This window comes from Cutaneotrichosporon cavernicola (genome assembly GCF_030864355.1).
Source record: "Cutaneotrichosporon cavernicola HIS019 DNA, chromosome: 6".
Classification (NCBI taxonomy): domain Eukaryota; kingdom Fungi; phylum Basidiomycota; class Tremellomycetes; order Trichosporonales; family Trichosporonaceae; genus Cutaneotrichosporon; species Cutaneotrichosporon cavernicola.
In genome coordinates, this window is record NC_083398.1 from 2,126,636 (window position 1) to 2,149,237 (window position 22,602).

A 22,602-nucleotide genomic window follows, 5' to 3' on the forward strand; every position below is an offset into this window, starting at 1 on the left:
GGATATAGGAGACGGAATATGATAGGAGACGATTACCCGAAATGGAGGAGAGCCTTTGTTCGGAGCTCCATTGGCGAGCTGGCAAACATGTCTGGACCCAGGGCGGCTACGAGCTCCTTGGTCATGCGACGGCCGATGGGAGTGAGATTGTTTCTGAACTCAGCGTAGGGTAGGACGGCTGGTTTGCCGCTGTGGTTGAAGAAGACGAAGAGGCTGTCAAGTTCATCAAAGTCGAATTGGTTCGGGTCCCCGAACCCAGGCGGCGGAGGTGAGGGATAGTCGTTTGGCTCCGAGCTCTCTTCCGAGTCCGAGCCAGAGTCCGAGTCGTCGGGGCCGTCGGGCTTGTCGTTACCGTTCATGACGAGCTTGTCGGCGCGTTTGGGGCGCGGCTCGTGTGGTTCGGCCATGTTCACATCTTCCTTGCGCTGCGCTTCCCACTCCTCTCGCACGGAGGCGTCGTTGATCGCTTCAACCTCCTTGAACGGAGTGTACCCGCTGTGCACTTGGAGGAACTGGTCGAGCTTGGGTGTGAGGTGGTGGAATTCTTGTGTTCCCGGGTCGAGGAGGAATGACGGCGAATACTCGCCCTTGTACCGCATCTTCTGACACGTCGCAATCCAGTAGCCTGGTGTCAGCTTCCTGCAGATCTGTGTGGAGACGCACCCATGTACAGCCACTCCATGCCCTCTGCGCCGGCCGCGGCCATATCGAGGGCTATCCCGATCTCGTACAGTGCCGAGAGCTTGCCGAGACTCGCCCACGCCCAGTCGGGGTCCCAGATAAAGTATACGCTCGACACGCACGAAGGGAGGATGTCGATGACGGAGATGCCTACGAGATGCCCGTCGACGCGATAAAGGAGGTGATACGAGCCGTACTCGTGTGGTAGACCGGTCGCGTCTACTCCGTCCGTGTAGTGGACGGGTGTGTTCTGGTCTCAGCTGAAATCAAACATGCGTAAGCTCACGCCGAGTGGACTGTCGCAGAGGAATCTCTCAAAGCCTCGACGGCTGACCTTGCCCGGTTGGTCCTTGTGTATCGCAATCTGGTACCGCTCGTACAGGTTGTACGTCTCGTCCGTTGCGATAGCCGGTACGAGCTCGATCTGGTGTCAGCTGAGGTGTCGGGGCTTTCAGCTCACGGAGAAACGGTGTGCCATACCGGAGACGTCGCGGCAGCGTCGCAGTTCAAGCCCCAGCTCGAACGGCTTGACCTTGCCTTTGCCGTTCTTAGGCTCTTCCCCGCTGATATAGCGGTTCCATCGGTTCAGGCTTGAGCGTTGCTGCCGCGACACCTTGAATTCGTCGACCCTCAACCGGATCGTGTATTGCGGGCAGCAGGTGCGCGCCATATCGGGGCTGACGTCAGGTCCAGTAAGCACTAGGGAAGGTGCGTACTGGTACGTGTACTCGCCGCTTCGTCTCCACCCGCGTTCAATGAGGCCCTGGTAGAACTGGTGTCAGCTCCTCAGCCAAGGTCAGCTAACCTGCGGGCTCATCTGCTCGGTGATGACTGGCGTCAGCGGCGTGGACTGCCTCCACTTACACCCAAAGCTGCGTGAGCTGTTCCCGCTGCGGGCCCCTGGTGGGGAGCAGTACCCGCATGAATGAGCATCGTAGCCTATCGGCTGAAGGAGGGTAAGAGACATGGTGCGTGAAAGACAGGACAAGTGGCAAATGCACTGAAGAGCTGTGCGGGAGATTGATCGGATACGGGAGTGGAGGTTGATGTAGAGGGTAGAGGGTGGAGGGTGGAGGGTGGAGGTCTTGCGATCGGGTGCGATGGGCCCGCACCATCCCATTGACACCATACTCGACTGTGAGAGAATAATAACACAATCATGCTACGGTGAGACTCGGATCCTCAGTAGTTTGGAAGCGTACACGATGATGCATGATACAACACTATTCACACGACGGTTGTCTTTCTCTGCCATCTACACCTCGGGTTCCTCGTCTTTCGCTTTGGCGACCTGCGACATGCTCCACATCACGGTAGCGAAAACGAAGAGTGCGAGATTGGTGTTGTACGAATACACGGGAGACATGGTGTGGGCGGGTGGAGGGGTGGGTGCGGGGGGAGGGGAGGAGGCAGCTTTGGGACGAGTTGCGAGAGCCTGGGGAGCGAGGGAAGGAGTGTGCGGATAACCGGGACTGCGGTCAGCTACTTGTCCACTTATCACACCAGCTGAACTCACGGCCAACGAGCTGTCTGACAAGGATGAACGATTAGACAAAGTCAAAGGATATGGACAAGTTGGTGTAATCACGCGTCGGGACTCTGGGTGAGGTTGTGAGAAAAGAGTGAGTGTGAGTGAGTGAGTCTTTTGGGCTTCACTTTACTCTTCAAGATGAAGACATCCGCTCTCACTCGGTGCACCCGACAGGCCCGGAAGACACCAAATCCAATCCAATCCAGACTGCCGATCTGGTTGTCGCGTCTAGGGCCGGCGATCGCGCCGGCACGATCGCCAAGTTTCATCTCTCACGTCTCACGTCCAATCTCTTCAGTTGGTTGAAAGGCATAACAAATACGGAGGCTTTTCTCGTAGGCATCCCAAAACCACCCACGCGAAACCTCTGCCACACCCCAGGCACATCTGTTCCACCCAGGAACCCAACTCGAAATTCCGTTACGCCGAGCCGCTCTGGGCACGCGACGCGATCGACTTTTGAGAAATTGGCACCTTGATAGTTATATACCTCTGTTTTGTGTCTACTCATCTCGTCTCTATCATTTCATTGACTATCGCGCGCACAGATGAACGACTCGACTCCTTCAAGCTCAAGCTACTGACCCCTTCCAAATCCCCCAAACACGCGCCCAACATTTTGCCACGGGCTCCAGTATCGATCTGGTGGTCCGACTTAATGGTCGCGGAAAACAACATCACAGCATTAGAGCCTGTCTCCCTAGACTTTTGTGGGGGGAGAGGTGTCAAGCGAGTGAGATATTCCTTGATGAATGTTTTGCCGATTCCTTGTGGTATGATGGTGGTCTGGTTGGTCGCGTCGATGAGGCGGAGGAATGGAGGACTGAATGGACAACATGGCAGGGAACGGATCGAGAGTGGGGTGTCATGACACCGCCGTTCAGAATGTGGCTGTGGAGTATGCTGGCCACGTGCGTGCCCTTGGTCATTTGGCTGAGTCATTTCTTACCAATGGCGCTTGTCTCTCACCGTATCATGTACTCACACGTGCAAGCGGGGTACGTGAATGACGCTGGACACCGTGGCGAAACCAACGAATAGGAGAGGGCCGTCCGTTCCTCAATACAACTGTCTTGAACTTGCACACGGTCCTCATTGGCGGTCGAGTCCCAGTCCCAGTCCCTTACACTTGGCCGCGAGTTGGCAGGTATCCCTTGAAGAAGCAAAGGCACGCCCCGACCGGGCCGCGTCGCCCAGCCAGATACAACGGGGATGGTAATCGGCAAGACAAGACAGTTGCCAGTTGCACACGGCCCTCGCGAGGGCTTCGAAACTTGGCGCGTGGTGGGCGGTGGGTATTTCAGCGTAAACGAGAAGATGCTTGCTCTTCTGCAATGATGAAAATCGTCTCATTATTAGCACGCACGGCTCACCGCAGTTTGAATGCCATTATCGAGGCTACGCCGCTGCCACGAACTAGTCGTGAAGCTGTGAATGGCGGAGAACCCTCACGTTACCGGCGGGTAAGCCGGTTAGGATGTTTTGGTTTTAGGTGCACCCACTATCGGTTGTGGGTGCGGTGCGGGCTGGATAGTGCCACACCAAGTACTCCAAATACTCCCCTATTCTCAGTATCGTGAACATTATTGATTCAGTGCCACCCTGCACCTAGTACAATATGCCTCACGAGTTGTCTCGTTGAGGCAGGAAGTCTGTGGCAAACCCCAGTTTTAACTAGCTCGAGGTCTCTCACAACCTCTCCCGCCCGGAGATGGGGATAAACTTTCTTGGGTTTGAGGGAGTTTGGGGTTTATTCACGTTGGTCGGCCTTGAATACGTCTGGAACAAAACAGTCTCGTCGGTTGGTGGCCAAGACCTAAGTCTAAGTCTGTTCCACCCCAATCCCGCCAGGTGTCCTTGGGCCGCCGGTTAACCCCAGTTCTAATATGGCCGATATCGAGAATACGAAAACGGGGATCCAAATCCGAATCCACTGGTAGTGGCATTTGAGGCTCGAGTCTTCCGATCATCAAGGCTCAAACAAGCTACAGTGAACACTCCTCAGCTGGCTGGCTTGCCCGCCGGCATGAGTGGTATACCTCGTGAGTGGGCATGATCATGATCGCTGTTCAGACGCCACATTGTCATCCACATTTCCATGGGTCAGGTCAGCGGAACTGTGCTGGAGGCGGAAAAACTATGCACTTGAGAGTTTAGTGGAATTCAGAACACCACCCATGAGGTTCATGAAGCGATAACGGGGGTGGTATGTAACGGAGGTTGGGGAGGAGAGGTGGGCTCAGAGCGCCACACGGCGCTAACGTTCTAGTTTAATGTTTGATGTGTGACTCGGACCCATGTGTCCATATTGGTTTCGGGGATGCCCCCCGGCAAACGGCAAACGGCAATAGAGTAACCAGGAGTCCTCTCGTACAGTCTCACCAGCTCGCAAGGAGTAACAGAGTTGAGACATCCATGATGCCGCTTGTAGCACTAGTATCAAGCCACCTGTCTGTAGGGTTGTGTCACGTGATCTGCCGGGTTGTGCAGGAGTTAGGAGGAACTGGTGTTGGGTTGCCCAGACCCTTGGGTTAAGTGAGACGGCATACGACGCCGCCATCAGGTTTGATTAGGTCCGGATCTGTATCCACCACAAAAGCTGATCGGGAATGCGTATCGTGTGGGCTGGTGTAGGTGGGGCTTATTCGAGGACAACTAAACATCGATGAACAAAAATCAGAGAGGGCCAGTGCCAGTGACGTAGGTCACCCATAACCCAGGTCCAAGATAGCAGTAGCGCGTCCATTCACATTGATGGTTCCGACACATTACCGGATGCTTGGCTCACACAAGTCCCTCGAACATTACTGTTCGGGGATCGGGGCTATTCATTTCTCGGAATGGACAGGTGACAGTGGCAGTCGCCGTTGGAATGAGGGGTGGGGGGAATGCGGGGCCTCCATCCGGTGATCGGCAAGTGACATCTCCTCATCCGGCACGGTCAGCTCTAACCGTCTCAACACTCTTCTCTTCCGGCCAAACGTGGTGGATGGCCTAGCATTCCTCATGCTAGTGGCCCCAAACTCATGCTTTTGCGCCCAATCTGGTACCTCGAGGCCTCAGGCAAGCCAGAAACTAGGCACAGCCACACCAAGACGTAGGCTTCCCCGAGCGCCTTGGAAAGGGGCACAAAGGTCTTGGTCTTGACCACGAACGACCATGGCTTCACCGCCATGATCAGTTGACTCGCGAGGGGTGCGGGGAGTCTACGGAGACTACGGCCGATGTTGAGCTCCATCCGGTAAGCTTCGGGTATAGTTCGAGCACACGTCTCTGAGCAAAGAGTAGAGCATAACAGAGCAGAAGAGCAGAACATGTCATGACCTCGCGGGGTCACGGTCAATGGATTGGTCGTGGATATCTGGGGTACCCATGTGTGTCCGCGCCACAATCAAGAATAGAATCAGCTGACGGTAGTCGCCGGGGAACCTAAGCGCAACCGGCAGACCCCAATCGACAACGGAGCCCCCCCAGACTCGTGTGAGCTCCGTGGGGCTTCGCCCGCACAAAGAAGGCGCACGGAAGTTACCGGGACCGAGGAGAACAGCTCTACACAACTCACGCAACATCAGTAGGGAGGGGGAAAGTGACGCAGGCCGCAACCACCGCCACGTGATGAGTGTGGCAGCCATCTCTTCACGCTTTAGCTCTTGCTCCCTAACTTCATCAACCTAACACCTTTCCTAACCTGGACAGAGTACTGACCGGCTATGAATGCCCGCTTACACTGTTGTCTCACCTCTGTTAGTGCCTGCGCACTTGTCTAGTGTGTCTGGGGTATCTGGGGTGTCTGGGGTCCTCAATGTCATCAACTGTGTAAAATGACATAAAAACCCCTTGCTCTGCAGCTTTGAGTTGACAGACCTCGACGCCACATTTACTCAATTGTCATGAAGATCTGGGCACTCGCCGTGCTCTTCTCCGTCGCAGCCGTTTCGGCCCAGTAAGTCACCTTGTCTAACTGTTCTAACAGATAGGGAAGACCCTCTCGCTGTTTTCACGCCATGCGGCAAGAAATGTTTCGAGGACGCTGCCAAGACGGCCGGGTGCAAGGATGCCAACGACACCCCCTGCCTCTGTGGCGACAAATACGTCCAGCTTGTGACCAATTGCATTCCTGCTTGCGGTAGTGCCGATATCGTCGCCGCCCTCGCTCTCAAGGCTAAGCGCTGCACTCCCCAGCCTTCGCCGTCGCCGTCCCCTTCGCCTTCGCCGTCCCCTTCGCCTTCGCCTTCGCCGTCCCCTTCGCCTTCGCCTTCGCCATCGCCCTCGCCGTCGCCGTCGCCGTCGCCCTCGCCTTCGCCGTCGCCCTCGCCTTCGCCCTCGCCGTCGCCTTCGCCGTCGCCGTCCCCTTCGCCGTCGCCGTCGCCCTCGTCTTCGCCTTCCTCCCCCGCCCCTTCGCCGTCTGGCAACAATAATCACGGTCTCTCCGACTGCTCCGCCAACTGTCTCAGGAAGGCCATTGCTTCCCAGGGATGCAAGGGTGAGGACGACATTGCTTGTATGTGCACGGATGCCTTCACCACGGCTGCTACCCCTTGCGTCGCCGGCTGCCCCGACATTGCCGCCGTCCTGGCTCAGAAGGCCCAGCGCTGCAATGCCAAGCCTTCTGCGTCGCCTTCGCCGTCAGCCTCTCCATCTCCTTCAGCCTCTCCCTCGCCGTCGGCCTCTCCCTCGCCGTCGGCCTCTCCCTCGGGGTCCCCCTCGGCTTCTTCCCCCGCCCCTTCGCCGACTGGTAATAACAATCACGGCCTCTCCGATTGCTCCGCCAACTGTCTCAGGAAGGCCATTGCTTCCCAGGGCTGCAAGGGTGAGGACGACATTGCTTGTATGTGCACGGATGCCTTCACCACGGCTGCTACCCCTTGCGTCGCCGGCTGCCCCGACATTGCCGCCGTCCTGGCTCAGAAGGCCCAGCGCTGCAATGCCAAGCCTTCTGCGTCGCCTTCGCCGTCAGCCTCTCCATCTCCTTCAGCCTCTCCCTCGCCGTCGGCCTCTCCCTCGCCGTCGGCCTCTCCCTCGGGGTCCCCCTCGGCTTCTTCCCCCGCCCCTTCGCCGACTGGTAATAACAATCACGGCCTCTCCGATTGCTCCGCCAACTGTCTCAGGAAGGCCATTGCTTCCCAGGGCTGCAAGGGTGAGGACGACATTGCTTGCATGTGCACGGAGGCCTTCACTACCGCTGCTACCCCCTGCGTCGCCGGCTGCCCCGACATTGCTGCCGTCCTGGCCCAGAAGGCCCAGCGCTGCACTGGTGGTGGCACTACTCCTGGCGGTGGCACCACTCCCGGCGGTGGCACGACCCCTGGTGGTGGCACTACTCCCGGAGGCGGCACGACCCCTGGTGGTGGTACAACCCCCGGCGGCGACAATCACGGCCTCTCCGACTGCTCCGCCAACTGCCTCAGGAAGGCCATTGCTTCCCAGGGCTGCAAGGGTGAGGATGACATTGCTTGCATGTGCACGGATGCCTTCACTACCGCTGCTACTCCTTGCGTCTCGGGCTGCCCCGACATCGCCGCCGTCCTGGCCCAGAAGGCCCAGCGCTGCACTGGTGGTGGCACCACCCCCGGTGGTGGCACTACTCCCGGCGGTGGCACTACTCCCGGCGGTGGCACTACTCCCGGCGGTGGCACGACCCCTGGTGGCGGTACAACCCCCGGCGGCGACAACCACGGCCTCTCCGACTGCTCCGCCAACTGTCTCAGGAAGGCCATTGCTTCCCAGGGCTGCAAGGGTGAGGACGACATTGCTTGTATGTGCACGGATGCCTTCACCACGGCTGCTACCCCTTGCGTCTCGGGCTGCCCCGACATTGCTGCCGTCCTGGCCCAGAAGGCCCAGCGCTGCACTGGTGGTGGCACTACTCCCGGTGGTGGCACGACTCCCGGTGGCGGTACGACTCCCGGTGGTGGCACGACTCCCGGCGGCGGCACGACTCCCGGTGGCGGTACGACTCCCGGCGGCGGCACGACCCCTGGTGGTGGTACAACCCCCGGCAGCGGCACTGGCTCTGGATCCGGCACGGGCACAGGCGGTGGTCTCCCCGACCTGTCCAAGCTCTCTCCTTGCTCGCTCACGTGCATCATGGGGGCTGTCACTTCGCAGAGCTGCAAGGGCCCTATGGACACGGCGTGCATCTGCACGGAAAAGTTCACCAACGCCGCCGCCAAGTGCCTCCAGTCCAAGTGCAAGACCGAGGACGTTGTAGCCGCCCTCAACCTCCAGCGTGGCCTCTGCCCCAAGCTCGGCCTTCCCGACCTCAATCCACTCAACACGTGCGCTCAGACCTGTGTCCTCGACTCGATGAAGGCATCTGGATGCAGCGGCCCGCTCGACAAGCAATGCGTCTGCGGTACCAGCTACACCGTCCAGGCCGGTGTTTGTCTCCTTGCCCGTGGATGCGGCCTTGACCAGACTCCAAAGGCCCTCTTGGTCGAGAAGAAGATGTGCTTCGCCCCAGACTCGACCCCGTGCTCGAGCCAGGGCCTGTTCAAGATCTTTGACTTGACTTGCTGGATCAACAACCGTCGCGACATGAGCTCGGTTCACGAGCGTCGCGGTACTCCGGCCGCCCGTGCGGCCCGCCACAACATGGTCGTTTAGACCAGAGGCAAGAACGTTCCTTACAATCCCAGAACATTGAGAAGAATATGATATAGTTTTGAGAAATATTCTAGTGCAGTCGTTTTTCTATAGTACTTCGACGGTGAATATGCACAGACCTCGGAGACACAAGATGGAGGGTGAGTTTGTGCTACTGAGTTGTGATACAAGTGTGGTGTATAGGCAGTGGGAAGTGGGCTTGGTGGCGCTTTGTTGGCACTGCCACGGCACGGCGCCACACTGCAGAGTCAGCCCCTACATCCTGCCACCGTATATCCGGCACTCCCATGCTGGGCTGGGCCTCTAGTTCTCGTGAGATCAAAATGCATCATCAGAATCGTGTACCAAGGACTACTAGCTCCCAGAGTCTACCTAATATTTTTCCTACTTCTTCTCCGGCACAACGGGCACTCCAACCACAACATACCCCTCGTCGTTCTTGTACGCCGGTTTAGACTGGTCGGCCCCGATAGGCTCGAAGCGCACCTGCTCGCCGTTCTTCATGCGAGCCTTGTAGAACCCCTTGGCGGTGGCCTTGAGAATCGAGCGGCGGCCGACACCACGCACGTCGACGTACACGAGGACGGCGTTACGTACGCTCGCACCACTGTACGCGACGGCCGCGCCTGCGTCCTGGCCGTAGCGCGCACCAACTGCCGTGGAGGCAGCGTGCGTACCCGAAGTGACGAGTTCGTTGGCGGCAGCCTCGAAGGACGAGAGGATCACGTCCGCAGCGAGGATGGTCCGGTTGAGCAGAGGTCGCTTCTTGCGCTTGCCCGACGGGGTGACGTGGCCCGAGCCGGGGGTAGAGCCTGCTGGCGAGAGGGGAGCACCGTACGCCGCCTTCTCGTCCGCGTAGTAGCCCTGGCTGACGGCGGGAGTGCCGCTGTGAGGGACACCAGGGGCGGCGCCGTGAGTTGCGGTTGAGTACGTCGCGCCCTGCTTCTCGTAGTTGCCGGAAGATGGAGATGGCTGGCGTGGCGGAAGAGGAGGGCCCGCGCCGAGGCCTGGCGTCGAGCCGGGCTTCTCGTCGAATCTAGGAGGGAGCGGGGGCGCACCATTGTCCGCACCAGGCGCAGATGCAGATGCACCAGGAGTGCCGCTCATGTAGCCGCGCTGCTGAGCCTGGGTCTTGGCCCAGCCATAAGCCGAAGAGGCAGCAGGGACAGCCGCGTCCTTGATCTGCTGGAAGGTCGACTTCTGCTGCACATAGCCAGTGGGACCTGCTGTGCCGGGCTGCGGTGCGGCGTAAACAGGTCCGCCCTTCTGCTTCTTAGTGACGAGGCGCTCGACCGTGTTGTTGATCATGTGGACCGTCTTGCCGGTGACACGCGCACCGGCGCTCGTTGCACTGTGCACGGTCTTAAGCGAGCCGGTGACGGCACCCATGCGCACAGGCTCGGGGCGAGGGACCGCCTTGGCGCGGTAACGCTCGGCTGAGCGGAGCATAGCACCACTAGCGGCACCCGAAGCGCCAAGGACACCGCGCGAGATCAGGTCGGCACCCTTGAGCATCCATCCGTTGAGCTCCTCCGGCGCGATACGGGTCACGCGCACTTCGCGAGTGTTCGCAACGATCGGGCCAAAGTCGATCATGACTGGTCTCGTGGGGTCCTGGTTCGCAACGTCCGCAGCCTCAGACTCGCTCATCTTGGGTGCGTGGTCCATCTCACCGATGACGGCACCGGTCGTCTGGTCGACGAGCACCAGCTTGCCCCGCAGGTCCTCGGCACCGCCGCCATGAAGCTGGGCCGACATGCCGGCGGCACCAGCTGCTGCTCCCGCCACCACGCCCACGGCAGGGCTTTGCTTCTCATCGTGGTAGGCGCTCGAGCCGGGACCCTCGGTCGAGGCGTACGACGGCGGTTGACCAGCTGGCACACCGAAGCTAAACGTGGAGTCACCGAAGCTTCCGGGCTGGCCAATCGAGGGTGACTGGACTCCGTCGAGAGCTGAGCCCTGGGGGAGGACGCCGTACTGCCGGAAGAGAGACTCGAGAGTGCCGAGGTCCTCGAGCTCGTTGAGGGAGCGCGGGGCCTCGAGTGTGAGGTCGAGCTCGGCACCAGGAATGTCGGGGTTGCGAATAATGTAGGTCGGTCCGCCGTCGCCGCCTGGCGGGGAGCGCGGCTGAAGGGGATTACCGGGGACGAGGGTGTGCTCAAAGTTGTCACCGATGCGGAGGATGAGCCAAATGTCGTGGGTGGGCAACGGGTCGTTTGGCGACACGGCAAAGGGGTTGGCTGTCTGGTGACCGATCTCGGAGGGTATGGGAACCGTGACGCACTCAACGCTGATGTCAGCTGGGTTGATATTCGGTGTACTCACCAAAGCTCGCCGCGGGCCAACTCCATCTTCTCGCCATCAAACACCTGCCCGACGATAGCTTCGGGAATGGTGAGGAGAAGGTAGCCCTCTGCGTCCGTGTTCATTCTTTGTATGTGTTGAGGGTACGGTGGGTGGAAGTGCGAGTAGTGATGCCGAAGGGGGAGGGCGCTGTCGTGCTGGAGGATGGACTGATGAGCTGGTGGGTGATGGGCGTGTAGAGTTGGGTGGCGAGGAGGTAAAGGAGGGGGAGGGGGAGTGGGAGTGGGAGTGGGAGATGGATTATTGAATGGGTTGTTCTGATTAGGTATATATCCATTCTGTTCCCAGTGACGTCGGAAAGCCATGATCCTAACGAGTGGGGGCGGGGCGCTGTGAGCGTGGTATGAGGAGGAAGGGTCAGTCCAAAGGCTGAGAGCCAGTAGTAGGAGTGGTTGGTAGAAAGCGCGGAAGGAGGGAGGGAGGTTGAGAGGGCGGAACTTGGAATGCCTTGTCTCGGTGGAACTTTGTCTTGGCAAGGTAGTAGACCAGAGGCCAAGTCAAATACCAGATTCAAGCCTCTGACGTCATCCAATTACACACTGCACAGCTTAACTCGGATGTTATACAGTACCCTTTCAGACGCGATCGACGTTACCACTCCAATCGGAACGCCACCGTAAAGAGTTTGACGCGTTTTACCCCCGATTGCTGCGCGCGTTTACTTGCCGCTCATTAACAGCCTGATAAGTGGGAGGATGTCGAATTGCCACCCAAGTTCGAAATCGCGCAAGCCGGTGCTGGAAGGAGGATTGGGGATTGGTGGGTCCCAGCGGCGAGGTTCGGCGACCCTCCGAACGACGCGCCAGCGAGCAGGCGGTCATCAGCGTCACTGTCCCCGATTGGTAGAGCTTGGAGATTCTGTCACGTCAGATCGTCTGACTGACAAAGTCGACTCTGTCACAGCCCGATCCTGGGGTTGTCAGTGAGAGAGGTGACCAACTTGGATCCCCCAGAGCTATTCTTGGGGAGGGGTTTGCGCTAGCCAGATGCGGGTAATGGTGACTGCGACGGGTGGCAAACGATGCCAAGGATGGTTGTGACGTTGCATCGTGACGTTGTCAAAGCAGATTGTGGATCCATAGGTCCGCGCCGCAGATTGCCGAGAATCGGCCGATTGCGCATCTTTTGCACGTTCTGATTCTTCGGTCGCACTTGTTTGCAAACACATGGCTTGGACAGCTTGACAGCTGTATAGCTGGCTCTTACCTCTCACCTCTGAACAACCTCAATGTCCAACCCCTTCCTTGTAACTGCTGATCACTGCATGCTGCCTGCGTACATCCCCTTAGTTCTACAACACTCCCCTACTAATTCCAACCTTAGACAAACGACTTGGCATTCGAGTCCTTTCGCTGGACATCCTCGACCCGGTGCTTGCTGTGGTGCTTGTCCTCCTCCGCAATGTAATCGGACATGTGTGCCTCTCCCGCTCCGTCCTGGATAGCGACCTTTGCTAACTCAAAGTGAGCTGCGTCCGCCTCTGGTCCGAAGATGATGCAAATCGCGACGAAAGCGAGGATGACTCCAACAAAGATGCCCTGGATCGTGGCATAGTCGGGAGTGTTTGTACCGGGAAGCGTGCGATGTTCTCCAGCAACTGCCTCAATTGTGCCACTAGCACCAGACGCCATGTTGCCGAGCTGATAAAAGAGCCCAAGGAAAAGGGCGCGGAAGGCGGGTGGCGACACTTCGGAAAGGTAGATAGGGACGACGCCCCACGCGCTCTGCACGCCCCACTGCATGAAGAAACCACCGGCTGCCAGACCTCCAAACGACTGAGGTAGGATCCAGAGGGGGATGAATGCCGCTGTCCAGAGGATAGAAAAGAGGATTGAGGCGCGGCGACCAATGAATTGGGAAAAGTTGCCTCCGAGGATACCGCCAACAATCGCGCCACAGTTGGAAATGATGCTAATCTTGTTTGCGTCGACGGGGCTGATGTTCTTGGTCACCTTGAGGTAGGTCGTGTACATGTCCTGACTCGCGTGGGCAAGGAAGCAGAAACCTGCCATGACGAAAACGCACCAAGCGCAGCGGAGCCAGTTGGTACGGAGCATGGCGCGGAGTTCGTGCCAAAAGTGCTTGGCCTGGTCTTTGTTGGAGAGCTGTTGGGCGCGCGCCTCTTCGCGGGCCAGTTTGAACTGGGCGCTCTCGGGAATCGAGAAGCGCACAATGGCCGCGAGGAGGGAGAAACCACCACCGAAGAAGAAGAGGGTGCGCCAGTGGTACTTTGACGTTTGGCCGGTCGTCATGCCGATGACGGCAGCGATGAGGTTGCCGATCGCGTAGCCTTGTTGGAGGATGCCGCTGACGAGACCACGCGCCTCGAATGGAACGTTCTCAAGAGCAGTCGCGACCGCCAAAGCGTAGGTCCCGCCCATAGCAACACCAAAAGCCGCGCGCAGGCCGAGGAACTGCTGGTACGTCTTCACAAAGCCAGTTGCGAGCTCAAACACACAGACCAGCAACATGTTGATCGTCAACGTGTACCGCCGCCCGTACTGGTCCGCGAGGATGCCGAAGAAGACGGCGCCGGATACGCGGACTAGTGTGGTGACGGTGAGGGCCCAGGCAATGTCGGCGTGTGTCTTGTCAAACTCCTTTGCAAGGTCAGTGAGTGTGATTGGAACGGAGAAGTAGTCGAATCCGTCGCAGAACCAGGCGAGCCAACCAGAGCTGATGTCAGCAATGAAACAGGGAGACGTACAAGAAACAAGCGTAGGCCAGTGGCGTCATGCGACCAAGTACCTTGAAGGGGTTGGCTGGGGTATCGTGAGTCCTGTTGCGTCCGGGGACTGGGATAATGCTCGCAGCAACGGAGCGGTCGCCACGGTTCGAGTGCCATGTGTCGATCTGGGTCTTGAGGTTGCCCATGAACGAGCCCGTATCTTCGCGGCCCATTGCACGGTCGTGAGCCCGCTCCTGCTCGGCGTTGTGCATGTGCTGGATCTCTTGCTTGTCCATGGTGGATCTGAGGGGTCCCATAGAGCCCCGCAAGGTCTTCTTGTACTCGAGATGCCTCTGGACATTTGGACGGACTCGGAATCCGGCATTGATGGCGGAGGCCCGCCGAAAACGGACCAGATCAAACAGTCAGCCCAGGCGGATGTACAGATGAGTGGAGTTAGGTGAGGAACCCCAATTGAATGGAGATGATCCGGGGCGGAATCGGACATATCTGAGAACGGTAAAGTCTTTGGATAACCAGAGAAGAGTTGGAGTGTGGAGGACCAAGAGAGGAATCAAGCTGCCAGTTGATTCTGCCGCCGCGTCATTGACAGGGAGTTGTGGTATGCATGTTGGTACATGTGGGTGGGCATGTGGCGGAAAGGCGCTTCTTGAGTTCCAGATATAGCATCGGCAGACTCGGCAAGTCGCACAACCCTGGACGGGTTTCAAACTGGTGCTATTGCCAGTCTACTAGGTGTGCAGAGGAGCCCAAGTGACGGAGACGTCCGAGATCGGGTTTCGGCTTCGCTACAGTAGCGGCCTTTACCGCCGTCTGGTGCCCAGTGGTGAAGCTGGGGTGGGCTAGTGCTGTAGCCGCGGTACGGATTCTCCGGAGGAAGGCCCACTCAATGGCAGTTGCCACGGCTTTTGTCATCTCGGCGGTCAAGGTAGGCGAATGTGGACTATTATCGCAACTGATGGGAGTGGGAGACGCTTGATCTGATCTCCTCCCAATCCCACTTCCTATCCTCGCCACAGCCGAGGTTGGAGAGCATGTCCTCGACGTGGGTGGTTCGTGAGGGGTGAGCAACAAACCCAGTCTCTCAAGGATGGCAAAACATGCGTCCGTGTATCGCATGGATCTAGATTCTAATATAGGTATCTACTAGAATACAACAGGTTACTTCCTCTTCCACCCGTGGCGTACCAGTGTCCCAACTTTATGGAGCTTGGTGACCTCCCCATCCACGGGACTTATAGGAGTGGACGGTTCGAACCAGCTCTCCTCGACAGGTGGTCCAGCCGGTGGCCGAGGCGTGAGGTCGGGGATCTCGCGTCCATCCTTGTCGTATCGGATATTGTAATTGTGCCATGGTGGCGGCTGGGCCTCGCGCGGCTCGGGAGGCCTCATCCCATGTTCTGGTACCGTCAGTCCAGGGGCGATACGGGAGCCGAAGCCCCAAGACAATGTGGCATTTGCAGCAGCCCGGAGTGTAGCGGTGGCGCTGTTGACGGCCGAGAACGCCGAGGTGGTCGACGAGGCTGTGGACGCGTTGCGTACGTGTCTGTTGAGTCGGGCTGTGAGGGATCTGTCCTCGCGTATTGGCATCGTGTCCAAGCGTGAGAGCGAGGTAGCCGACATGGACATGGATAAGGACGTTGTGTCTACTCGCGCAAGTGAGTGCCGCGAGTGCACGGACGGCAGGACTGAGGCGATCGAGCCGAAACTCTCCGTAGACGTTGCGGTACGCAGGCTGCGGTGGCTGGGAACATAGCCTTCTCGCGTAGAGGCCGCGTAGCTTTCTCGCGCAGACGCTGCGTAGCTCTCACGCGCAGAGGTCGCGTAGCTCTCACGGCTCGTGTACGTGTCGCCACTCAGGGACCCGCTACTCTCCGTACGCGTTATCCCGCTCGCCTCTGTCATCGCTGTGCAGGTGCTGTTGCGCGATTCGGTGGCGGCAATAGGCGGCTCGATCAGCCGGTACTTTGCGAGTATGTGCGACTTTAATCTCGGCGGGTCGTCGTCCCCGTTCGTCCATGGTCTGGCGGTCAAAGGTGTGGCGGGTTGCATGGCTGTCGACGGCGTGGGGACCTCGGCGACGGGTAACACCCGCGTCGGTGAGACGCGCTCGACGGAGATTGGGGGCGGGCGCGCTTTGATCGTCCTCTTCCGCTGCAGAGCTGTTGGCGCGCGAGAGGACCCCGGGGACGGCGACGAGCTGCTGGTCGAGGGCAGCGAGTACACGCTCGCTGGTGAGTACTGCAAGTGCGACGTCGAGCCCGAGTATACACTGAGCCTCGAGGGGGAGGTACTCTCCGGCCGGATGCGGGTCTGTGGCGTTGCAGGAACAGCCGCGAAGGGATGACCCGAGCCGCCGGGGGATGGTGTGTGGTCGTCGAGGTGGGTGCCGTGTGCTCTCGGACTCGCACCATGTACGCTCAGCCGCGTGGAGACTGGGGTGAAGCTCTGCCCCGGGCCAGGAGTGATCGTTGCCTCCTCCTGATGGGGTGTGGAGGCGACAGGGGCCGGGGGTTCTAGGTCGTCGTCGACGTCGATGTCGTCCTCCATCATGTCGAGGGTGTACTGGCTCATTCTCCTCATCGTCGCGCCGACGCCCGCGCCACTCCACCCTGTCGGCTGGGTGCGGCGAATGGTGTGCAGGGCGTTCATGGTGGCCTTGGGGCTGCTAAACTTGGCGAAGCGCCTGACTGGCGGCGGCTCGGCCACTCCGATCCCCAGCAGAGCCGCAGCCTTACTCGTCGCCCCAGGGAAAGGGCGAGGCGCGAGTTGGAGCTGGAGTTCGTCCGCATCGGAGCCCCGCCGGTCGTGCCGCCTATCATGGTGGCCCAACAGGCTCACGGCCTTGGCATTCGTTGTGGGTGGTGGGATGTCGAATTCGCTAGGTGCCCAAGTATCGCTCGCCGCACCGCGTCTGTGGCTGTACACGCTACGTCTCCGTTCCTCGTCACGAGGCTTTTTGAGGGTGGTGACAAAGGCCTTTGTTCCCTCTGCAAACGCCTCCCTTAAGGCACCGAGAGGCGCGTTCTCCAGCTCGCTCGGACGCCGGCTGTGCGTGCTCCCCTTAGTTGATGCGGGGTAGGCCTTCTCGTAGTGAGGAAATGGCCGTTCGAGGCATTGGAGGTGGACGAGGTGAGCCGGTGGGGCATGTTCGAGCGGTCCGAGGGTCGCAATGCCTAGGCCTTCAGGTCTTGGCGGTCGCGGTGGACGTGGGGGACGAGTCGGGGGCCCTGAAGACGCAATTGATGGCTGAGGAGAAGGGGTCCCACGGGTCATGTGCGTGTATAATGCCGCCGGCGGGTCGAGTGTATCTCGGGACCGGGCGGACTGCGAGTCCCACTCGTTCTTCAATGATACAGGTGGTTGGTCATGATCAGTGGGACCACGGTGATCATGCCCGCACTCGTGCACGGCCAGGGACAGATAGGGGGACCGCACAGCCGGCGGAGGTCCGGCTGGAGAGGCATGTCCTGAGCGCCCCGTGCGGGGTGACGGCCGAGGGGAGGGTATCGACTTGGGTGTCTCTGGGACAGGTGGGAGTGGGCGTTGAGTAAGGGAGGGCGGTATTTCGGACTCGCAGTTGCCACACGTGCATTCGATGCCCGGTGGCAACTGGAACGGGGTGTTGGGGAAGGGATCGTCTTGTGGAATGTAGGAGGTTGTTGACGCGTTGTCTGGGGGCTGGTCGACGAATGCCGTTATCCCCGGTTCATTCGCAATTTCGTCCGGTAGGTCACCCTCACGTAGGTCCCCGTTCACGATGGACGCGAGGACGGGGTGCAGCGGCTCGACGGAGCGATACTCGGGCGTAGGTGAGCGGGGACAGTCGGGAAGCGTGATGCGGTGCAGCAAGCGCAGAGGGTCAACTGGGGATCAGCGCTACTGTATTCTACAGCTGCACTCACGTCCAACCGGTGGGGATGTTGACATCTTCTTGCGGATGTTGAGGGGTGCGGTGGATCGTAGAGGAGTGTCTGAGCTTAAGACGGAGGCGGTCCGCTTGAGAGACGGACTTTGTTGGAAGTAGTAGGGGAGGGTTATGGAAAGCGCTCTACCTTGGTCATCGATTCGATTCTCGTTGCTCTCCTCAATGTCCGAGAGGTTTTCTGGAACATCTGCGAGGGAGCTTGGAGGTGGAGGAGGGATGAGGCGGGATGGCATGAGCTTGACGGGAAGGGGAGAGTGGAGTGGAAGTGTGGGGTCGTTGGGGGAAGGGGGCGTGGTGACAGTATCAAACTCGAAGGAGAGGCCATCAAGGATGTCAAAGGATAGTTCTGGGACTGGTGGTAGGATGGGTGGACTAGCAAAGTGGCGGAGGAGGGGTGGCATGGTGGTGAGTGGTAAGGTAAGATGAGGAGGATGATGATGAGGAGGGTGAGGAGGAGGGTGAGAATGATGGAAGCGAATGTGGGATGAAGAAGAAGCAGTGAGTGGAGGGGTGGAGGAGCGATGGAATCGGTGTGCGAGACAATGGAATGTGTGCGGCAGTCAGTAGCTCGGTGATGGTGAGTGTCATTCCATTGTGAGTGCGTGCTGAGCGACTGTGGAGGGAAGGGGGTGGGGTAAGGGGGTATGAAGGGAAGGAGGCTGAGGGCGACGTGGAGTGATCTGGGTTCTGACGAGGGGTGGCGCCTGCAATGTGTTTAGGACGTGTTGGTAACCAACGCCGGGATACCAGGAGTAACTGTAACGAAGGGGGAGTAAGAAAGGGGGAGGGTTAAACAGAGGAGCGACAGTGGTGACAAAGGTAGTGGTAGTGAGCAACAATAAGGGTTAAACGCCACTCGTGTGTGCTCTGGTTCCTGAGGGCGTCGAGTAACTCAGGATAACATGGTTTGATATATGATTGCCGTTCATGACGGATCAAACGCCACAATTAGTGTCAACCAACAAACGCACTGTACTCCTTTTACACAAAAGACAAAATATCGTAAAAGGACAAAAATCCTTTGTCTGTGTTTCGAACTGGCTCCATCCCTTTGATCTGCTTCCGTTGATCCACCACGTTGTTCTCACGAGGATTTGATTCCGTTGTGTTGGGACGCGACTTGTGACGTGCCAAGGGGTCATGTCGGCACTTCACTCAATCTCACCTCAACCCTACGTAGCCCTCCCACCCCTCCTCCATCCCCCCCAACCCACCAACCTTGCCATCGACCCATCTTCCTTTCCCCCCCCTCACAACACATCACGCTTCATGTCCCTCTTCGGCGCGCGCTTCTCCTCCGCAGTCACTGCGCTGCGAGGAGAGCTCAGTGCCGCACCACAAACCGCCAACGATACCATCACAAAGCTCGTAGAGAAGATCCAGACTTCGCCACAGGTCGATGACCGCCGGACTGCCGTTCTCGGTCTCAAAGGCCTCAGCCGTGACTGGAAGGCCGAGGTCGGCCAGGCCGCGTTCCCCTCACTACTCGCTGTGCTGCAACACGACGCGCCATACGATGTCGACATTGCCAAGGCCGTGCTCGAGGCGCTCATGAGTTTATGCGAAGTGCCGGACAAGGTTAGCATGAGCAAGACGCGCAAGACCCAAACTAACAGCAAGCCTGCCAAGGACGAAGTAGGACTCAAGCACATTGATATTTTCCTCGAGGTGAGTGGGTCTGGGCAGTGACAGTTGTGCGCCGGTGTGGAGGTGATAGGTGGCCGAGACCGCAGGCGAGGTCACCGATAAGCGACGTGCTTGGAGGATATGGCGGCTGGACCGCTTGGAAGCTGGGGGCGAGCGCGCGGTGCGATAGCTGTACCGATTGGAGGCCAGGAATCAGCTCACACTAGACACCTGAACCGTTCCATGCCGTTATCGGGCTGCTCTCGGCCTCCCCGGCGTTCTTCCCGCGCTTCTACGCCCTACAGTTCCTCTCGCAGATCCTCACGGCCCGCGCGTCCCTCGCCCAGAGCTACATCTTGTCGGCGCCGCCACCAGGCGTCGACGGCGTGCTTACCGTGCTCGACCCCAAGGCCCCGCCACCAGGCTCACAGGGCGCGGTCATGGGCGGAGGTGCTGGTGAGATGCTGCGGAACGAGGCTCTCCTCCTCCTTCCCGCAATGCTCGCCAGCAACGCCGATCTGCAGAAGATCATTGCCTTCTCTGGAGGCTTTGAAAAGATTCTGGACATTATCACCGCCGAGAATGGCATCGAGGGCGGAATCGTTGTCCAGGACGCACTGTCCGTCATTGGTACCCTTCTGCGCTTCAACGTCTCCAACCAGGTGAATTGCGTATCACAGCTTTGATCTGACGGCAGAACCTCTTCCGCGAGTTCTCGTTCATTCCCTCCATCCCCCCGATCCTCCACTTCCCTTACTCGCTCGCAGCCGATGAGCAGGCGCCGGATACCTTTGCACTGCAGGATTGGCCGGAGCAGAAGCTGTACAACGCCGGCTTGGTGCTTGGCTTGATACGCATGCTGATCGGCGGCCCTGGAGGTCCCAACCAGTCCGCCATGGCGAGCAGCGGCGTCACAAGGTGTCTTCTCGAGCTGTCTCTCGCGTCGAACGCGCCGAACGGGCTCAAGTGCCAAGCAATCAACACCCTCACGCCGATCATGCTGTCGTCGCTCCCCAACCAGGCGCTGCTGTCGACGCTCATGCTCGCGCCGCTTGTTCCCGTTCACGCTGACATGGATCACCCGAACGGCGGCTTCGTCCGTCTTCCGCCTCGGCCGGCAGTCGTCGCGCTTGTCTCGGCGGTCATCGAGGGAGATCCGAGTGCGGGCGGTCGTGGCTTGCGCGGCCGCGCTGCGGGTGTCAACATGTTTGAGGTGAGCTGTTCAGAGCGGCGACAACTGACATTCAGGGTTACGTCAACAACAACGACGACGCAAGGATAGGCATCATCTCGTCAATGGTGTCCCCGCCCGAGGACAACCCGAACTCAAACTTCCCAGACACGCCGCAGTCGGCCGGGTCGCTCATCATGTCGGGGCTCCTCGACCTCCACCCTAGAGACGCGCCGTTCGACCCGTACCGTTCGCTATTCTCGTGCCTGCTCATGTCGCACCTCATCCGCAGCTCAGAGCACATCAAGAAGCTCGCGCGCGAGATCTCATTCCCCGGCGGCGGTGACGACGATGACGACAACGTTTCGCTCCTCCAGCTCGTCGTCGGCAACCTCATGATGGCTGCTCGCGCCCAGGGCGAAGCTGCCACCAAGGCCACCATGGAAGGCGCCGGCGACGGGTCGTTCGAGGAAGAGGACTGGACACGCGTCATGGTCGGTTATCTGGTCCTGCTCTCGACCTGGCTCTGGGACTCGCCCAAGTCGGTGACCGAGTTCCTCTCTGACAGCTCAAACCTGCAGGTGGTGAGTTTAGTTGATCCGGTTGTTACTGACTGTTCCAGCTCATCACTCCCATCACCCAGCCGACTGGCATCGACCCCCTCATCCAGGGGTTGTGTGCTTTCCTCCTCGGCATCTGCTACGAGTTCAACCGCGAGCCAGGAGAGGTCACCCGTGCGACGCTGCACCCGATCCTCCACTCAAGAATTGGGCCGGATCAGTTCGTCTCGCGGATGGCACGCCTGCGCGAGGACCCGCGATTCCGCGCAGTGCAGCCGGACGCGTTCGACACCGAGGGCGAGGATGCTACGGCGGCGCACCAGTCGCAGGACTCGATTGAGCAGGACGAGGGTCTTGAGTTGTGGTTCGATTGGGCGTTTGTCGACTTCTGGAAGAACCATTATTGTGAGCTACAAGAAGTGTGCGTACGTAAGCTGACAGTAGACACCATCCAGCGCTCCATCGCAGTTGACCCTGACGCCGTCGGGAGCCGCACGTCTGCAGATGACAGCGAGACTGCTGGCATCATCATGTCGCTCCGCCAGAAGCTCAAGGCGCAGACGGACGAGGTTGTCAAGCTCCAGTCGCAGCTGTCTCACAAGGCTTCTGAGTACAGCAAAGAGGTGAGCTGGGTGTTCCTGAGACAAGCTGACCGTTCAGAAGGACCAGTTCGCGTCCGAGATCGACGCGCTCTCCCAACAGGTGGCCAAGCTCTCTGCCGACTCCGAGGCCAGTGCTTCGTCCTCGACCGAGCTTGACACTCTCCGTTCCGATCTTGCTGCAGCTCGGACACAGGTGACCTCGCAGATGGCTGAGTTAGCTGCCCACGCCGAGACGAAGACCCAGCTCGAGGGCGTGACGTCGGAGCTCGACGCGTTGCGGAAGGAGCTGGAAGAGGCCAAGTCCGACGCTGCCAAAGCCGCCGACAGGGCGGACAAGGCCGAGGCCGCAACAAACGTTGAGAAGGAGCGCGCGAACGAAGCGGAGAAGGCAGCCAACAAGGCCAAGGAGGTGCCCAGTGCGCCGCCCATGGGCATTGGTAAGAAGACCGAGGCCCAGCTCAAGAAGCTACGCGAGCAGGTCAAGGAGCTCGAGTCTGATCTCGAAGCGACTAAGGCTAAGGGCACCGAGATGGAGAAGGAGCACGAGGACCTGCTCGTGCTGCTTGACGAGCTGAGCAGCAAGCGCAAGCGCGACAAGGCGGTGATGCGGGACGAGGGCCTCTTTGTGAGCGAAGACGAAGATGACGACGACGACGACGACGATGATGATGACGATGAAGAGTAGACTTAGAAGGATGTTATTCATCTCAACGGTGTGCAGTGGGCAGAGCGAGCGGAGCTGTGGAAGCTGGGGCTGTACTGTTTTCCCGGGAGGAGGGTTGGTAGGGTGGACTACCTCCACTTTGGCCAAGTTGGGACTTTTGAAGTGGAGGTGGAAATTCCA

The 22,602-nt window shown here is 59.2% G+C and overlaps 7 protein-coding genes across 7 annotated transcripts; 2 read left to right on the plus strand and 5 right to left on the minus strand.

The window, feature by feature from the left end:
• Positions 1–32: 32 nt before the first annotated feature.
• ATE1 (uncharacterized protein) lies at positions 33–1,648 on the minus strand (the record flags this gene model as incomplete). The annotated part of the gene is made up of 7 exons (XM_060603336.1): positions 33–625; positions 664–931; positions 968–1,105; positions 1,142–1,358; positions 1,398–1,453; positions 1,487–1,512; positions 1,546–1,648. 7 exons carry the CDS (start codon positions 1,646–1,648, stop codon positions 33–35), a joined length of 1,401 nt encoding a protein of 466 aa, XP_060459640.1.
• A 288-nt stretch (positions 1,649–1,936) lies between these two features.
• CcaverHIS019_0608350 (uncharacterized protein) lies at positions 1,937–2,525 on the minus strand (the record flags this gene model as incomplete). The annotated part of the gene is made up of 3 exons (XM_060603337.1): positions 1,937–2,153; positions 2,198–2,211; positions 2,496–2,525. The coding sequence occupies 3 exons, from the start codon at positions 2,523–2,525 to the stop codon at positions 1,937–1,939; spliced, it is 261 nt and encodes an 86-aa protein (XP_060459641.1).
• Positions 2,526–6,102: 3,577 nt separating this feature from the next.
• CcaverHIS019_0608360 (uncharacterized protein) lies at positions 6,103–8,818 on the plus strand (the record flags this gene model as incomplete). Its single annotated transcript, XM_060603338.1, has 2 exons — positions 6,103–6,155; positions 6,190–8,818. The coding sequence occupies 2 exons, from the start codon at positions 6,103–6,105 to the stop codon at positions 8,816–8,818; spliced, it is 2,682 nt and encodes an 893-aa protein (XP_060459642.1).
• Positions 8,819–9,202: 384 nt separating this feature from the next.
• On the minus strand, positions 9,203–11,247 carry CcaverHIS019_0608370 (uncharacterized protein; the record flags this gene model as incomplete). Its single annotated transcript, XM_060603339.1, has 2 exons — positions 9,203–11,108; positions 11,144–11,247. The coding sequence occupies 2 exons, from the start codon at positions 11,245–11,247 to the stop codon at positions 9,203–9,205; spliced, it is 2,010 nt and encodes a 669-aa protein (XP_060459643.1).
• Positions 11,248–12,501: 1,254 nt separating this feature from the next.
• CcaverHIS019_0608380 (uncharacterized protein) lies at positions 12,502–14,146 on the minus strand (the record flags this gene model as incomplete). Its single annotated transcript, XM_060603340.1, has 2 exons — positions 12,502–13,858; positions 13,890–14,146. The coding sequence occupies 2 exons, from the start codon at positions 14,144–14,146 to the stop codon at positions 12,502–12,504; spliced, it is 1,614 nt and encodes a 537-aa protein (XP_060459644.1).
• An 886-nt stretch (positions 14,147–15,032) lies between these two features.
• CcaverHIS019_0608390 (uncharacterized protein) lies at positions 15,033–18,200 on the minus strand (the record flags this gene model as incomplete). The annotated part of the gene is made up of 2 exons (XM_060603341.1): positions 15,033–17,737; positions 17,777–18,200. The coding sequence occupies 2 exons, from the start codon at positions 18,198–18,200 to the stop codon at positions 15,033–15,035; spliced, it is 3,129 nt and encodes a 1,042-aa protein (XP_060459645.1).
• An 868-nt stretch (positions 18,201–19,068) lies between these two features.
• On the plus strand, positions 19,069–22,443 carry USO1 (uncharacterized protein; the record flags this gene model as incomplete). Its single annotated transcript, XM_060603342.1, has 8 exons — positions 19,069–19,377; positions 19,420–19,467; positions 19,653–20,087; positions 20,123–20,638; positions 20,674–21,180; positions 21,219–21,561; positions 21,601–21,779; positions 21,817–22,443. The coding sequence occupies 8 exons, from the start codon at positions 19,069–19,071 to the stop codon at positions 22,441–22,443; spliced, it is 2,964 nt and encodes a 987-aa protein (XP_060459646.1).
• Between the last annotated feature and the right edge of the window lie 159 nt (positions 22,444–22,602).